Source organism: Calypte anna, chromosome 1 (genome assembly GCF_003957555.1).
Source record: "Calypte anna isolate BGI_N300 chromosome 1, bCalAnn1_v1.p, whole genome shotgun sequence".
NCBI lineage: Eukaryota > Metazoa > Chordata > Aves > Apodiformes > Trochilidae > Calypte > Calypte anna.
In genome coordinates this window covers 21,323,394-21,342,295 of record NC_044244.1, presented here as the reverse complement: position 1 = coordinate 21,342,295, position 18,902 = coordinate 21,323,394, and the positions used below count along the sequence as shown (strand labels likewise).

Sequence of the window (18,902 nt, the reverse complement as noted above, 5' to 3'; positions counted from 1 at the left end):
TCCAGGTACCAGCTTAAAGCTAAATGATTCTATTAACACACTGTCAGAAAAAGAAGGATTTAGTACAGCATTATGCCAGATCTAATGTGACTACAGAATTTTCTAACAAGAGCTATTTCAAGTCTTCGCAATTTATCACTGAGTATTTTGTACCCTCTCAAGAACACGTAACTCTGGACTGTGTAAAAAAAAAAAAACCAACCAAAACAAAACAACAGAGTAGTTGTGTAGTGAGTATTTTTATACTAATATTCAAATCAATTAAAATGTTTTCAATTATGTCTTTGAAAAACAAGTGAATCATGGCTATCTTCATAAATAAGAAATTTTTTAAATTGTGGCCCTCATTTCCAGAGATATTTTTTATATCATTGTGTTGCTTTGGATTTATTTTTTGGGCTTTTTTTTTATTTTTTTTATATTACCAACTGAAAATAAAGAGAAGATAGATTAGGAAGTTATTACTGACATCTAGACAAGGACTAGTTTTTAAGCAAATCATCATTTTCCCTATTAAATGCATATTACTTATGAAACTGAAGCGATTAACTTGTCAAATAACTCACTTATTTGTTCCTTTTGTTGTGACAGAATACCTTGGAAGTCAGGGCACTTATCTTAATTTTTTTTACATATCTGAGAAGAATAGCTTTCTTAACAATTTCCAGCCATCAGTGCTCATCTAGGGAACATGTTCAAAGTCTTCAGGTCTATAAAGTCTTGTTAGAGCAGCAGGACAAACGATGAATCTAGATCATGTGATTCTTCAAGAACTGCCCTTCTGTAATTCACTCAAAGTATAAAAGTAGTCCTTTCTATATTTGATTCATTGCCTTCTTACCCTTTTGTTGTCAGCAATGTGAGTACAGGAAATAAAATCTTTAGATTTTATGTTTTGTTTTTTTCGTTTGCTTCTTTGCTTTTAAGCTTGAGTTTTAAACCTACAGTGTTATTCAAGAGCTCCACCATTCAAAACTGGCAATATCCTGAAATAATACTGATAAAGCGAATATTTTCAGTTCCTTATAAACACAGCTAAGAAATATATTACAGTTGCAGGTTGAGAATATTGGTAAGTCAAGATTTTCTAATATATATATATATATATATATACACACATATGTATTCTATAGATATTGCAAGAGTGAAAGCATTTGAACAGGTCAAGAATAAGCAGGAAATCACTATTAAAATGAAGACTGAGAAGCTCACTATACTGACACAGATGTCGCTTAGCAGACTGTGCAGAAAAGCCCTAACAGAGTAAATCAAAACAGAAAAAAATTGTCAATCCTTTGCATTAAAACCAAAATATTGTTCTCTTCTTTGCAGAGGCCTAGATTATAAATGCACTTTTACAATGAAATTTAGTGGTAAGTCAAGCAGAAAGGAGTATCAGTGATGAGATCTCTCAGCCAAAGGAAGTGTTTTGTAAACTTTTTAATTGGGTCATTCAAATTCAGGAAAGTATGTAGACTATGTATTTTTATTCTTCTTTTTAAAAGAAAGATTTTTTTCATTCCCCTGAGAATTTTTCATTCCCCTGTTTCCCAAGATCCCATGTCCAGATTTATTCTCATTTTATTACAATACAAAAAACAGGAAAAAGTTTGAAAAACTAGAGGAGTCCCAGCCTTTGTGCTGGGTTGACCCTGCCTGGCTACCAGGTGTCCAGGCAGCCACAGTCTGACCCTGCTTGCTCAACAGAGCAGGAGAGAAAATAAAATGGACAAGCTTAAAATCTTGCTCTAAAAACACAGGGCTGTTGCAAAAGCTTTTTGCAGACAAGCCACTAAGTCTTGGTACTGATTTAATGCTCACTTCTTAAATTTCTGTATTTTGAAGTCTAATTCAGGGCTATTGACATAACAAGAAAATAGCATGCAGATTTAAGACAATAAAAATCAATAGTCACTACCATATACTAATTTTACTTGATTAGAAATATATTTAGAAAGGAAAAATCCCCAACTTTAAAACACACAGTAAGTTTGTAACAAGCATAAAACACTTTGATTAATTCTGAAGCAAGTATGAAATTCTACTGTTTAATTAAATTCAGCAGGGATATTACCAAGCAGTATACTTAGAACAAACTCCTATCAAAAATAGCAGTCAGTACATGTTAAGTAGCATGTGTCAGTATGTGCCTACCTAGATATCCCTTAGCTAATTGTTTTCCTTGATGTTAGCTGAGAACCATGGTCAAATAATCACCTGATTTTGTTGTTCACATTGATTTTTAACAAACACGGAAAGAAATGTCCTAGTTGGAGAAGATTTTTAAATCTTTTGAACATAGTACATACCAGTTCCTTTGCTTACATATGGAGGCTTAAAGAATTTCACAATGCCATACAAATTCACTACAGTTCCATCTTTAAGATCATTCAAAGGAGTATACAGGTACTTCGGTGCAACAGACTGGAAAGAAATGATAAAATCGTGAAAAAGAAAAAAGTTATTCAAACATTCACCCAGAATTTTGTCTTTTAACACCATCCACCCTCATATATGCTTGATTTTATCTTCATAAAGTAATTATTTTTCTACTTTATTCTCTTTAGACTTTTCAAAGATAAATACAAATATATATTCACAGGCAATAAAGCACACTTGTTTCTACTTCTTGTCGTGATTTCATCTTCCTTAAAAAAAACAAAGGCAGTTCAAGTAAGTTACAGTACACAAAATAGGTTAATAAAAGTCATTATACTGAAGAACAATAGAAAGTGATTTTAACATAGCTATCCAAAGATCTTTTTAAAGCACATACATAAGTAATTTTGTCATTCTTATTGGCAGGTCCACTGCATAGAATCACTTTTTTGGGAAGGGGGTGGGGAATTTACTCTCACAGCCATTGTGTAAGTCTTTCTATTAAAGAATCACACTTGTTGGAGAAATAAAGAAAGGACTACCTTCTACTACCTAAGGAATACCCTCCTGCTATCTTAAGGTTACATTATATGATCATTAATCTCTTAAAGACCATCAGTTCTGCCAAACTGACAGAAAAATATACAACTGCTGTACTCTTCATAAAATGAAATGTAACTCTTCATAAAATTAACAGCAAGCCAAGCTGGTATCATCTCCAGTACTAAGTCTTAAACTTTGTAACAAAGAACAGTAAAATTTCACACACCAATTTCTATTCCCTTAATAAACTATTTCCTGTAGAATATGACCTTAGAAATATAAATACTTGTTCCAAAGAGTAAACAAACAAAATTTTAAAACCAGTACACAAAGTCTGACTGTAAACCAAATGAAGATTTACATTTCCATTTCTTTAAAGTATACACATATCATCTTCTATAGAAGGATAGTGTTTCCTTTCTAGATCGTATTTCCTAAAACACCATACAGCCTATTTTGAGATCAAGATGACAACTATACTGCAAATATGGAAAAAGTAGTACTTTTCATATTTTTCTCTGTTTTTCAGGTATGTTATTTGCAAAATTAAAAGCTAAATAAATGACTGCTGGATGAGAGTATGAAGTATTATGAACAGGAAAACAAAAATTTCACACATTCTTTCTCACGTACTGTTAGTCTCACATGGTGGATGGGTCTCTTTTCAGTGGTTCCCAGTAACAGAACAAGAAATAATGGGTTTAAGCTAGTACATAGGAAGTTCCACCTTAACATGAGGAGAAACTTCTTTACTGTGAGGGTGATGGAACACTGGAACAGGCTGCACAGAGAGGCTGGGGAGTGTCCTTCTCTGGAGACTTTCAAAACTCTCCTGGATGAGTTCCTGTGTGGCCTGCCCTAGGTTATCCTGCTTTGGCAGGGGGGTTGGACTAGATGATCTCTAGAGGTCCCTTCCAACCCCTAACATTCTATGATCCCAAATATAAACTCACCAAAGATGCAGTTTTTGAAGCAGCAGGTTTTTTTGAGGTAGTATAAATCTGAGGAGAAAAAACCCCAACAAACTCAATTAAAAAACTGAAGGCATTGCAGATATAAAATCTGATTACTTTTAAGTAAATATAACACTAAGCAAAACACAATAGTGCTATAGACACTTGCTACATGAATCACCTTGGAAAACAGTAAAAAATTTATCCTACAGTAAAAAACAAATTCTTCTTTACCCCATTACACTCAGACAAAAGGTCCTTTAATTAACATATACATTTTCTAAAGTAGAAATGCACTAAGTTGAATATAAGCGAGGTGATATTAGTAGCATTTTAAAGTCAGGCCACAAATTAAAAACTGTACTTACTTAACAAAGAACCTAAATTGTCTAGGTCAATGTTTGGCACAGGTTTACTTTCACTGACTTATTACTCTCCTTTTGGGGAAAAAAATTATATAGTCAGGGCAAATTCACCAGAATGGTATAAATACTATTTAAATGGAGCTCTTTTTAGAGCCACACTTATAAGCCAGACTTATCTTCAGTGTATGGTCTTCTAAGGAACCAATCATGGTGATATGACAACATCAAACACAGGGCTCAGATGCCTTCCTGGTGCAACACCACAGCCTGTCTGCTAGACACAGGGTTCCACACCGCAGCACATCACCTCAGCTGTGCAGAGTCCCCTTAGGGATCTGGTTTTGTCAGGTGAACAGTTATAATCAAGAAAGTGAAGCACACAAAATGTTCATATAATCTGTATTAATTTTAGCATTTAATGAGCATACTGGTAAATTAAATGTCACAAACTCCATTGTGTGGTCAGTGATGAGACAGACACCTCCTCATCACAACCTACACATTCAGTGAGCTTCACATCTTCCTTGGGATTAGACTGCATGCCATGAGGTCTTGCCAATACTCAACTGTGTGCCTCATGTAGTTTGTAAAATTTAGGTACATTTAGTTTAGACACATTTGCCCAGATTCAAAGCACATTATCTATTATCCTCAACAAACCATACTCTTTTACCTATATATCATTGTCAACAACAGATAATGTCATGAAACAGTCTGCACTATAATTTTAATTTATTTTGCTTCTCATTGAGCTCGATGTCAATCTTTTATTAACTGTAGAGGCCCATTCTGGAAAAAAAAATACCTTTCTGAAATATTTTCCTAAATTTAAAATTTGTTGTCAGACAACAATTATACACACATAAGTTAAATCCTTGACACTGACACGGAATTAATTTTAGGATGTCCGTTTTATATGTAATTTTGTCTTTAAGTTTTTATAATTATTTCTAAGTTTGTTTCAAAATCTGATGGATACGCTTAAAAGAAACACCATGTATTATAATGTCACATTGCTACCCAGAGAAGTGCCTTTTCCTTTTCACTGACTGCAGAATGGAGCCTACAGTATCGTCACCAAGAGTTCAGTTTAATGTCATCATCCTTCTTTTTAACAATAGTACACAATTATAGTGATCAAGACCATGCAACACTCTCACCAGATGCCTCTATCTGTTGTTATAACGTTTAAAATTAATTTTAGAAATATCTCACTGAAGTGTCAAACTTTTTTAAAAACTGGGTTTCATTCCACACCCAGTCCCTCGCCCCAACTCCGGGTTTCCAAATTTACAGTAATAATCTTCTGTAACTTTAAAAATACTAATGCTTAGGCTTAAAAAGTATAGCAAACGTTTCTTAACAAAGATTGGCTACAAAAAACACACACTGTTGAAGTATTACCAAAGGCAAACAGAAGGAGCAGCTGAACATTCTCTGTCTCCCCTCCTGTATCTCAAAGATGAAAGCGTTTAAGATGAATAGTATTCACTGAGTATAGTTTTAGTACTGAGACTAGCACAAGGAACAAGTATTGTCCTTCCCACACACACACAAAAAGAAAAAAAACAAACAAACAAAAAAAAGGGTTTAATTCTCTTTTAAAAGTTAACAATCTGGGAATCCATGTATTTCAAATATGAACTGTACTGATGCAAGTTAAATTGGTAAAAACTCATAGCCTAGAGACCACTGTTGCATTCCCTGCCTTGTCTGCATTACTGCACTTTGTTACACGTAAGAACGGCTTAAATTTCTACACTTAACAGGCAGAAATTTATCTAAGAAGCCTGAGATACTTTGGGTCTTGTATGGATGGGATCTTGTAAAACTGCATGCAAACACACACAAATGTGTTCCAATTGTTTCCTGATGAACATGCTAAAATAATCTGGGGTACTTTGGACTCTAGTAGATTTTATTGCTTTTTCTATCACAAAGCAAAATGCTGAATTTGGTATTTGGAAAAAATAAAAATAAAAAAAGTTGGGTATCCACATACAAAAATGGTTGATCCAGCTTCTTCTGACAGCTTCAAGTGGCAATCATGTCTACCATCCTCTCTTGCTGTAGGTGATTTTTCCAATTTAAATCCTGCAACCACAAAGGTGTCCTATGGGGACAGGGTGATAGATGATTACATAGGCTATATCATATATCCTGTTTTAATAGTATGTAATGTGAAATTTCACCCTAAAGTTTCAAGACAGTCAAGAAACAAAAATTCTGAACCAATTCTAAACCCTGCTTCTAAGTTTCTCTGTTTCCAATTCATATTTCCAACCAATGCCAGAAAGTTTGTGAGTTTTTTTTTTCAAATTCTGGTAACATTTTTGCACTTTTGATGCACTGTGACTGAGTGCTAATTTTTGACAAAGGTTAGAGAGGAAGAGTCACACTGAAGAAAAGAATGCAAACAATCATTCCTCTTCAAATACACTGAAAACCAATGCCTTCCTTTCTGGCTAAGCTTAGCTAAGCCAGAAAGGAAATCACACATTGGATTAACAGTGACAAAACACTCCATAAGCTTTTACTCAATGACTTTTGTTCATGTGTTTATTTGATTGCAACAAATAAAAGAGTTTTCTGATTATAGTTGATAGTTTTAGCCAAACACTGCACTAGGATGGCTTTTTTTTTTGCTATTTCAGCAATCTGACAATGCTACTCTAAATGATTTAAGATTCAAAACCCTAATGTTTTGTGCAAGAGAAAGAAAGATTGCTAGCTTAAGTGACAGTGATATATTTAGTTACTAAAGTGTTGGCAAAACAAGTACTGCAGAAAACATAAGTTTAATCAAGCAGTTTAATATAGAATGAAACTACTTGTTATGGCATGGTGATTTGCAGGTAGTGTCATAAGGGGGAATACAAAATACTGAAAGATAATACATAAGTTACCCAAGAGTAAGCCATATACAGAGTTAAGTAAATTAAAACAGGTCAAAACTACTAGACAACTCAATATTCCTTCCACCTGGAACACATTGCCCTACAAATGCAGTAGTTTCTTTCTTTCCAGATACAAACACATGTTTCAGGAAACTCATCTTTTTTACAGAAAACCAGGTGTTAGCACATCTTTCCTTTCACTGGTGCTGATGCTACTCATGGTCTTCCTTCAAAAGTGCAATCAACCTTCAGCTAAAAAGCTATGCCCTGCTATACGTTATTCCCATTTCAGCATTTTATTAGACTGGAGGCAGCACAAGATTCTGAGATGTGATTGCTGAGTCAGGTCTGGAGCTCTGCACAGCTGACTTGACTTGTCTTGTTCTCCTGTGTCAGAAGGAACTTTGGAACTGCATAGACTCAGGCTTTATCCAGGTTGATAATAAATGGAAACTTTTTTCAGTGAATAGTATTAGATCACCGGAGGTTACTCTCATGTAATTGCTATTTCCATATTTGAGAAAGCCCTTAACTTTTGTGCATAACAAGTATTTCTAGGCATGTGGAAACAAAGCCCTATTTTCTAAATAACTTTACATCTTTTTGATGGAGAAAGACTGGTCACCAGGGTCCACAGTGACAGGACAAGGGCAATGGTTTTAAACTGAAAGAGGGTAGGTTTAGATTGGCCAAAAGGAAGAAAATCTTTACAAGGATAGTGAGACACAGTTGTTGCTGCCCCCTCCCTGGAAGTGTTCAGAGTCAGGGCATAGAGAAACCTGATGTAGCAAAAAATGCTCCTGTCCATGGAACATGGGTTGGAACTAGATGATCATTTAAGTTCCTTTCCAATTCAGACCATTCTATGATCTCAGTATTGTAAGAAAAAAGAAAAATTACTTAAGAAACATTTTTTGTTTTTTCTAGTTCATATTTACAGATCTGAAATGGCTGAATAGATTATTTCTAATTCCAGAGATAGCTACAGAAATACACAGGAGAAGTCAAGATAAATTTGTGGAAAACAAGTCTTAAAATAGGAATTTGTGTATATATGTATTTTACCCCACTGCGTGTAACTTTTGCACAGTCCTCTGCCATTTTTCCATATATTAAGATATTTATGCTGTTGATCCGTGAATAGAAGTCATCCATATCTAGAGGGGGAAAAAAGCAGAAGCAATTCCAATCACCATAACTACCCTAAAACAAAAGAGCAATGGGAAGAGATTTCCAAAATAAGTTTGACTACAGATCTGAACACTTGCTATAGGTACATCAAGCACCATATTCTTCATAAGAGGACCATTTAAAGCATGCACATGTGTACATTAAACAGAAATGACAAAGATTTCCACTAGGACAATTCAGTATACAGTGCTAGAGAGGAAATAGTATCCAGTCACATTTTATTTTTTACATTAATAGAGATCATAGTGCAGAACTATATAAACTGGAGATATTCCAGGACATAAACATATCAGTAAATAGCCTGTCAGAAGGACTGAAGCAGAAAATAAGTTTTCTCAAAAGTTTTCTACCTTTTACTGTTTCAGAAATAACACTAAGAATTTGGACATGGAAACTTTTTTTTTTTTGAGGTTGTGGAGAAGCTCCTGGCTCCCCTGAATAGCCATGTGAAATTGGCAAGGATCAAGGAAATTCTGTGTCCCTCTTTGTGAACTCTCAAGCCAGCAGGAAAACTGATTCATGTGCCGTCAATTTTATTCACCTCTGCTAGCTCCAGTCACAAGGAGTTATCACCAGGCAGGAGCTGCACCCCCCAGCCTGCTGCTCAGTCACAGAATCAGGAAGGCTCAGGGGGAGCAGTAATGATTTTCTAACTGATCCAAGGAAGAAGCTGAGAAGGGAATGTAAGGAAGTTAAAAGTTCCTTGAATCCAACACAGACTTGCTGACTAATGACATCCTTCTCTTTCTTGACTAGAGGGGGTGATGAGCTTTGGACTTAAAAGGGACATGATTTTTTCTTAAAATTTATTACATAATGAACAACTTAAGCCCTTCAATGTGTTAATGACTTCATTGCTATTTGAATTCCTGAGTAATCAGGGTAAATTCCATTCTTTAACTGCTTGATTGAAACAGAATTAAATACTAATATTTTGCTGCTAATCAATGTACTGACCTATATCAAATGTGCACTTACATAGGATATACTATGTATTTTATATGGTAACTATTAAGTGTGCATTTTTCTTAGCTCTCCTTTATCATAAGCATTTTAAAAATATACTATTAAAGTTTTATATATAGCTAATACACTTCCAAGACAGTATTTTAAAAGATTCTGCACAAAGACATCTACTAAAATATAAAGACTCTAGTCCCTGGCATATGTTTAAAATTATCTATTTTTTTTTAGAGAATTAACACTTTAAAGAGTATTTTAAATATAATATTTTACTGAACACTAAGAAAGCAGGTACTAATGTAATAGCATGATGTCAAAAAAGTATCAAAAAGTTCAACAAAATAAAAAATATATACTTAAATATAGTACCTTGAAGAACAACCTTGAAAAAGTCTGTCCCATCTCCAAGTTTTGTTAATGGGTAGGAAACAACAACTATCCCCTAAAAAGTAAACACATGGGATATAACAAAGAAATACGACATGGCAATACTACTTAGATGCTACTGATTAGATGATAAGCTTAGCCTAAACAAAAAAATAGTATCTACAGAACTCCCTCATCTTAGTTACAATCATATTGCCATGGCTACAGTTTTAGCACAGAAACTGCAGTCAAGATAAAGATGCACATAAAGATAAATAATCTTATGGGAAAAAAAACTGAGCAGCTGGGAGAACTGTATTACAGAGTTTTTAAACTGTGGTGACCTATTCATTTGTCAATAATACAAAAGCTTTAAAAGATGCAAAGGTTACATTAATTATGTAAAAATTACTCTCTTTACAGTGAAGTGGAAGTTACAATGAAGCAAAAATCACAGCTGAGCAACTTCACTGCTGTCAACATCTCTGGAACAAATGTGTTGTGTTAGATAGATGCTATCTCATGAAAAAAGGTTCACCTTGAACAGTAGCAACAATGTCAATCAAATGTATTCTTCCATGGTATTGTAGGTAAAGAACTATACCCTTCATAAGGATGAAACCAACAAAACTGGTTAAATGAAGAAAATATAAAAATTTAAAAACAGACTCTATAAAGTGCTTAAAAGAACTACATAGATAGCATAGGAAATAAAATAAAGGATTTCTTATAAAGAGATAGCAGGGGCAATCTGTCGATAAAGAGACCTTAAGGGGATAATTAGGTAAATCATGATTTCACAGTGCTCATATTCAGTAGGAAGCTTGACTTCAATGTTAGTAAACACTTTCTAAATCAAATAAGGATAAAATACACAGCAGTGAACTGTTACTGTAGAGGCTTTTCAGAGTAAATTATTCCTACAACACATTAACTGAGGAATCCAAACCAAATTCAACAATTTTACTGTTTTATAAAGAAATAATAAACTCTCTATTTCCTAATCCCAAACACATTCTCATTTTATTACACTAATAGACAATTGAATTAGATTTATCATGTACCATATTGCTTTTTTTTCTTTTGAGACAGTAGTAATGCTTCATTTAAGACCAAAACGAAACTAAAAAATCAACGACCATTTCTTTTTAACAGGTACGTTCCTACTTTTCATGAACAAGACGGAAGTGTTTTGTAAGGAAACTTAAGTATCAAATAGTTACTCTAAACATCTGCAAAACTGCAATGAAATTTGCCTAAGAATACATAGAAGAAGGTCTGCCACTTGTTTCCAAAATTACAACCTTGTTTACAATTTTAGGCATAATATTTAATTGCTCTTGCTGAGATTGTTTGTCTTGAACTGTACTCATGGGTAAGTAAAATACTGCACAATTTTCCTTATAATAGCATTGAAATTAGGTCACTTCAGGAACACACTCTATCTACCATATATACTTTTTTCCCACTAAAGAAATTTCAATCTGCACAAGCATGCTAGTCAAAAGCAGAATAAATTGATGAAATAGGGAGTGCTTTCTGACCACTTTTTATTTTTCCTTTTACATCCCAGTATCTTTCAGTAAGTTTTCAAAACCTGGGACCATATTTTTTGCTATCGTAATCTTGTCTCACCACTTCCCTTTGTATCCCAAACACCTACATTCTAGTTCTCTTACTCAGAAATACTACCCACTGCTTTCCCTACATGCCTCAAACTCTTGGGCTTAAAATGTCAATAAAACCCCCAAATCCTGCACTGCTTATTGAGCCCACAGACAAACTTTTTCCAAAGCCTTCTCAATTTCATATGCCTGTGAACTTGCTCTCAAACTGACTGCAATTCCTCCAGTGAATCTGTTTCCTTCCTTGCCCCTGCTTCATTCCTTAATCTGATCCAACAGCTGATCTGGAAGCTGATTTTCAGGTTTCATTCAGCTTTGCCAGAGCAAAATCCAGAGGATGATGAGGCACCAGGTTCAGTTAGAGGATATCATAACTCAGGATGCATGGACATTGCTTGTGCTGTGCTACCCTACATTTAAAATAAAATTTGTACTGTTCAAAAGATAGGAGAAAGCAAAAAAGCTTCTGAAAAATTAGAGGACTGAGGCACGCAAGCCAGACAGATGCATCTCGGAGAGTTACTTAATCCCCAGAACACACTTCATAAAAATCCTCCTCTCCCACCTACCTCAAAGAAGGACCTGATCCCCATTTTGGCAATTTTAGAGCAACAATGTGCTGTGCTACCACTAAGATAACCCAACATCAGTATGTTTCAAGGTTCCCTCAAGCTAAGCCTACAGAACTGGATTAACCAACATATTTAATGGTGCATTAGCACCAGCTTTATTCGTTCTCCAGTTGCACTGTTTTTATGCCAAGATATTTTAGTCTACTAATCCATGTAGCAGCAGCATGAAGTTCTCTTAACATAAGGCAGAAGTCTGAGAAAGAGATTCAACACTCTTTCAGCAAGGAGCTGTAACACTGCTTGTATGCTTTAAGTCAGTCTGGTAATAATTTTTCTGCTTTCGTAATGGAAACATCTATTTTGGCAGAAACACTTTGCAATTTATAATCCAATTTTTATTGCTTCAACATTTCCTTTGTGAACAAGAATCTCTGGTTCTTCCATTTCTGAGGTGCTTGCAGACATAGCTCTTAAAAGCAGGAAAGCCTATATGCCCTGCAGGTGAATGCAGACAGAAAACTACACACCGAGGAATAAAAACCTTGTTTAATAGCAGCATTGGTTATTGATGTTTCCATTTGTTCCTTTACAAGACCTAAAGGAGCCTGGATCATTCTCAATCAAGTTGCCTCCTACCACAATCTACTCCTGCCCACTTCCAAGAAGAGCAGTTTTGCTCCTTTGCCTTACTTAACTCAACTTCTTCTGACACCACAATGAACCAGTCAAGAGAGAGACAGCAGCAGATAACTGCTCTCTATTCACCACTGTGGATAAACTTCAGCTAGTTTGTCATGAATGGACCCAACCACAAGGTCAGGCAAGTGCTAGAACTGAAGCTGGAACTATACAAATGGGGAAGCAAAAATGTTTTTTCAATAGAGAAAATTGTTAGGCTGAAGTTCAGCTCCTATCTTTAAAATATCAGTGGCATTTAAGAAGATTCAAGCCACCTAAGGTTTTCTACAGAATTAGCTTGGTTGTTTTTTCCTCCTGTGTTTTTTGGTAGCAGACTGAAAGCAAGCCTGGTATGATGTTGATGTCCTGCCATTTAAGTGTCAGGGATGACTAAAAGGATTTTCAGAACCATTCACAAAAAAAGTTAAACAGGTTAAAACCCCAAACCCTTAAGAACTAACTGTGCATCTCACAGAGTATACTTGTTTAACAGATGAAAAAATTTTTTTGCATTTTACTAGTACAGTAGGATTATACTTCCAATCTGAAATATACTTACAACTACTATAAAGTATAACTGCACACTTTGTAATAACCTAATTGTATCTTGATGGAAGAAGTTGCTAGAGTCCTTTTTATATCAAACTGGATATTTTACTACTTCATACAAGACAGGAAAACTCTAAAATACTTGCATTTGAAACCTTTAACAGGATGGTGGTGGATATTACTATTTTCACAAAGAAAACCCCAAACACTTAACCTTCTCCAATCCCTCCGCTTTCAGAAGAGCCTTCTGCAAATCAACAACATGTACTTGAACATGTCCACAGTTTAGAAACTAAGAACACTTCTCATAAAATTTAAGTCTGACAATGTAAGAGGAAGGGGCAGAACTGTGAATCAATTAATTCAATAGCAACATTCAACAAAGTTCAAAAGGGTCATAATTTTGTGCTGCTTAAAAATACACAGAAGATGCCCACAAAGACACAGAGCTGCAGGAAGCCACCAACTGAGAGGGAACATGGAGGTCCATTACAAATATACCAGGACATGTTTCAAAATAAGCCAAAATTCCATTATTAGCAATCTACCTCAAAGTATTTGTTGGTATGGTCAAAGCCTTCTTGCAAATGTTTAAAATCTTCCTTCTGCAAATGGCTTGGTAGTGGAGTCTCAGGTTTTCCTTTAACGATCTTCAGCAATTGAACAGGCATAGCTCCTTTATCTAAGCAGAAACAATAAAATAAACTCTTGAAGGTACACATCTTGTTCCAATTAAAAGTTACTAACACTTGCAATTTACTCAGAAGGGCAGTATTTATCTATTTCATAGTAAGGTTTAATCACATAAGACTAAAAGCCTTCAGAGGGACTGGCCTCACCTCAGCACCATGAATATAATGAAGTATAACACTGAGGATGGCTTTGGGCTTAACTTTTAAATGCTACTCTGCACTGTCCTTGATTTTCCATGGACTAATTTTCTAGACCTTACATTCCTGACTGCAGAACAACCTACTACAACCCACGAGTTCTGCCTGAATTGCCTACAGAATATTAACATGTATTCCAGTAGCATAAAATCCATCTTAAACCACAGTACAGCAGAAAAAAAGATTGCCAAGTAGAAATGGCCTTGAGCGAGCATTAACCTTTAACAGAAATGAGCAGTGAATTTTAGATTTTTTTTTTCTCCTGGAATGCAGATCCATCAAAATACTGCAGTCACAGCATCCCTCTATCTCTAGGTCCAGAAGCAAGAAAAAAAAATTCCTCTAAGATATCTGAAGGACTTTACTTCATTCCTCTCACTTGCAGCTTGAGTCTTTAAACATCCACAGACCTCAATTAGAAATTCAGATATGGTCTGGGATGCATGCAAAAGAAACAAGAAAATCTTCCAGGCACACAGTCTTATTATCAGTAAACACATAAAGAAAAATAATTAGCATTTCATTTTAGGTACATGACATCCCAGATACAAGCTCTAAGAGTCTGCTAATTTCAGTGTTTATGACAAGATGTACAACCAAAGGCTTACGTATGTATAGAATTAGACAGTGGCTCTACAAGAGATTTAAAGACTGAAATTTTTGAGCTTTGCTCTGCAAAATAGAGTGGTAGGAAAAACCTGAGCATGTAAGTCTTTTTGTGAAAGCCTTGTATCTTTTTTCTCTACGCTTTTTAAACTTTGATTAAAATTTTAAAAAATAAGCCTGTATGGAAAACTACCAGAATTTAAACCCTGAGATTAGTTATATTATACTTCAGTGCACACTGAAAATCATTAAGAAACTACAAGCTGCAGTTGCAAGTGAAGTTAATGCCACACAGCCACACACAATACAGAACTGTTGAGCTGAACAGCAGTGCAACATGACTGAAAGAGAGAAACAAAAGAAAAATAAACCACAAAGGAATGGCAAATTTGTTCTTATCACCAAGACAATTCATCATCGTTCCTCCCCTTTCTCCATGCGTCTCTAAGCAACATGAAATAACCATATTTTGTAAGGCAATTAACACAGTAAAGCAGTACAAAGTTTCTAAAATATTTCAGTACAAAAAGCTCTAGGTAACAAGCTCAGTATAAAAAAACCAATGTTCTCATACACTGTCAGTATTAAACTAAAGGTACCACCATGCCTTATAATAGTCAAAAGCCCCAGGCAACACTCTAGCAGTGGAAAACATCTTATTACACACGACAGGCATATCAAGTTGACCTCCTGTTATAACCAGGAATCACTCCCTGTGCATTCAAGTTGCTGAACTCCTTTCAGCAAGGGGAACTGCTAGGATTCAGTGAAGATCAGTCAAACTTCCACAGATGGTAACAAGTCATAAGAATACTCATTTCACTAGTATTTGAACTAGGTCCCATAGACCTCATATATTTGAAGATGTGAAGAACACGTATTATAAGTAAAAGAAAGTAATGATAGAGTTCAACTGAGTCTCTAATAGCACCCTAAATTTTAAATAAGATGTGAGACAAGCTTTACCATTTCTAGGTCATACGGCCAAAAATTCAAAATACAAATCAAATTCAGACAACAGAACTTTGTTGTAAAAACAAAGGACTAGTTCACCAATCTAGGACACAGGAGAGCAAGTAAATAACACTGGATTACTCAGAACCACTCAACATTTGAGCTTTTGCTCTAGCCAAAGATTGAATCTCCAGGGTCCTGAGACTAGATCTCACTACAACAAGTGACCTATTCCTCTGTAGCTTCCTCTAGAACACAAATTTCTTTCAAGCACTAGAGATTATCTTTGGAATTGAAAAGCAAAGAAAACACAAGATGTAGGAGGTAGAGTAGGAGGAAAAATTAGTCCCTTTTCTACAACCAAGAAACACTTCAGTGATACATGAAAATGACACAAAGGGGATTCATGTAATTTTGATAAAAGGAAGGTGTGGCAGTCAGAGGCATGAGGAGATTCCTTATTTCTCAAAGCAGATGCTAATTACAAAGAGACACATAAATAATTTTCCAAGTCATATAATAAAACACACGGTTCTGTTTCTCTGGAGGAAGCCTCACCAAAATATCATGAAGAATGAAGGACTAGGCAAGCGCATAAGCACCTTACTGACGTGGTCAGCCAAAATGGTAGGTATCTGAAGTCCCTGTAAACACAAATCCTGGTTAGTGCAATATTTGTACTCATTGTCAAAAAGTTAAAACAATTATGAAGTAATGCCTCACTTTAAATGTGCACATATAGCTAGACACAGACATACACTATTTATATAGTTTATGCAAAAGTTTCAGAGAAATAAACATTTACACCATTGAACAAAGCAGAAAGTACATAACTCCCTAATGCTCAAATGGCAATCAGTCACAAGTGAAAACTTTTGCTGTACTGTAGTCTTAATGAAACCAGAACTACTAATGAAGAGTGAAGTCTAGTCAAAAATGTTTGTAACAGTTTAATCTTGTAATTTGTGATTTCCTTGAGGATTCTCAGAAGTAGAAAAAACTCACATTAGCTAATTAAGACAGGAGAAACCAAGACAGCAGTGTGACACATCTTATTCCTTTAGATAGAAGGCGCTTCAGCTTGATGTTGCTGCAGACCTTCTAGAAGTCCGAAGCAAAACTTAACAGCACAGCTGGCACTGACTTTCACTGGAATACAAACAGAACTAAAAGCCCCGAACAAAATATACTTTATTAATTTCAGATTAAAATGTACCAATCTGATACTGTGCAAAAACCAGCCACAATCAAATGTTAGATGTGGATAATGGACCCTTACACTGCTATTTATCTCCGCAGCGCTTGAGCTTTACGAAGCAGACACCGCTGCAAAGCAGACCTCAGGAACCAGATCCTTCCAGGATGGGAACTGTAAACACTTCAGTTCACCAGTTGCAAATGCCTACTACCTTTAAAACCACGAGCTTACACGTGGATTGACATCCACATAAGCATAGGTGGATTAATAACAAAACCTTTTTCTCAGTATATTCGGTGCTAACGCGAGAAGAAAAAAAAGTAAAAAGGGTAGTGGAAAGAACGTCCAGCTGCCCAGTTATCTGCCAAACCTGCGTGTATGGGGGGAACGAGGGGGGGGGGGGGGGGGGGATAAATTCCCACAGCAGGGCAAAGACCCTGCGGAGGGGATGCCGGGCAGGGCAGGACGGTGCGAGGCACCCCTGGGTTTAATGCGGACAGCAACGCCCCGCAAAGCGCCAGGGCAGCTCTAGGCAAGGGCACGGGCTCTGCCTCGCCGGGGCGGCGGGGTCTCCAGGTTACCAGAGAGCTCCAGTCCCACTAGCACACCGCTGGGCCCCCTCACACCCTCAACCTCAGCACTACGGAGGCGCCCCCGCCCCGCTCGCCGCCGGTACCTCTTTCGAAGCGCGGAACTTCCGCCCTCACCGCGCCTCGGCCCGCACCGAGCATGCGCGCTTGCGCAACGGCCGATCCCAGCCCTCCCGTGACCCCGCGGGGTGGTAGGAGCATGCGCAGTGCGGGCTGGGGGGGTGCTGCCCTCACCCGGAGCGCGGGAAGGGGGCGGAGGCGGCGAGAGAGGGGCGGTCAGGGGTGGCAGAGGGAGTGTAGGTTCCTCTCCTCTCCCTCTCCTCTCCCTCTCCTCTCCCTCTCCTCTTCCTCTCCTCTTCCTCTCCTCTCCCTCTCCTCTCTTTATAAACATAGTTCATGCCAATGAGTCAATAAGAAATCATACGATTCTGGCATACTTCTCACTTCAAAGTACTGTGCTTAAATGATCTCTCTTACGTAAAAGACAATCAGATCCATGAGTTTTTGTTGTCACTGCTGGCAAACCTGAAATGTAGAGGCCAGAATTAGTTTTTTTTTTAAATAAGTATGTAGGAAGTACTGAAGTAAGTAATTCTTCATTGTTTGTGTTATATCAGTGTTGCATGTAATGGAAGTTCACTTACATGGATGTAGTGTATGTGAATGTAAAAATAAAGAGAGCATCAACTTTATAGCTATTTGATGGGTGCATTATGGTAATTTCAGAAACAAGATTTGCACAGGAGCATAAATCTTGTATTAAACCAAATTGTATAGGTTATAGATTGTACTTGGGTGATAGCAGTGGAACACTTTTACATACTGTTGGTAGTGTTTCAGAAGCACACTTACAGAGCAGGTTCACAACTGTGACCATAAGAACCCAACTTCAAATAACTCACTAATGGGGTCGTGGGTGAAGAAAGAGATATTCTGGGCTGCAGACAATTTTCGCCTGTATTTAGAGGAAAAGGAAAAGGGAGGGGATCCAGGGGAAAGCAAGAGACTGAGTGCAGGCAGGGGTGTGAAGATCTCCATTATTCTGATTCTGGAGACATCTGTGCTTGTGGCAATGCTGTGGTTCAGCAGCTCTAAAATATGTATGAAAATCTCCAAGTTTTTCAGTAAAAAAGGGTGATAAGGTGATGTTTGGAGTCTATCACAAAGGAATAGTTCTTGTGCATATTGGCTACTTCAAAACTTACTGGAGTTTTGAGCATTAATAAGGTTTTAATAGAATATAAAGAGTTATTACAGTCAGGGTAAATTTTGGAACCCGACTCAGTCTTTTGAAGGCAATGTTAGTCTTTCCATTGATTTGAGGGTTTCCTATTCGTTGAATCAACATATATATTGCAGATTTGATTTTTTGTTTGCCAGTATTAAGTCTGCTTCTTTGTTTAAAATAATACATTTTTACTTTGAATTTAATCCAGTTATTAAGTGTCCTTGCTTTGTGTTGTATTCTTAGCTGATTTGCTTAGCAATAGGATTTTATTTTCCAATGAGGTATCTACCCAAAAGCCTTCTGTAGAAATGAACAATAATGGATATTTGTTATCCCTATGCATAGCAGTTTTTCT

The 18,902-nt window shown here is 36.4% G+C and overlaps 1 protein-coding gene across 1 annotated transcript in view; it reads right to left on the bottom strand.

Annotated features, from left to right (window-relative positions):
- Positions 1-17,448, bottom strand: part of POT1 (protection of telomeres 1) — a 54,235-nt gene extending 36,787 nt beyond the window's left edge. Inside the window, exons 1-8 of the mRNA XM_030453642.1 lie at positions 17,406-17,448; positions 16,090-16,175; positions 13,630-13,763; positions 9,661-9,733; positions 8,203-8,294; positions 6,243-6,353; positions 3,876-3,923; positions 2,310-2,424 (exon numbers count right to left, since the gene is read on the bottom strand). Coding sequence (XP_030309502.1) covers positions 2,310-2,424; positions 3,876-3,923; positions 6,243-6,353; positions 8,203-8,294; positions 9,661-9,733; positions 13,630-13,752 — 562 coding nt within the window. The 5' untranslated portion in view covers positions 13,753-13,763; positions 16,090-16,175; positions 17,406-17,448. The remainder of the gene's footprint in view (positions 1-2,309; positions 2,425-3,875; positions 3,924-6,242; positions 6,354-8,202; positions 8,295-9,660; positions 9,734-13,629; positions 13,764-16,089; positions 16,176-17,405) is intronic.
- Between the last annotated feature and the right edge of the window lie 1,454 nt (positions 17,449-18,902).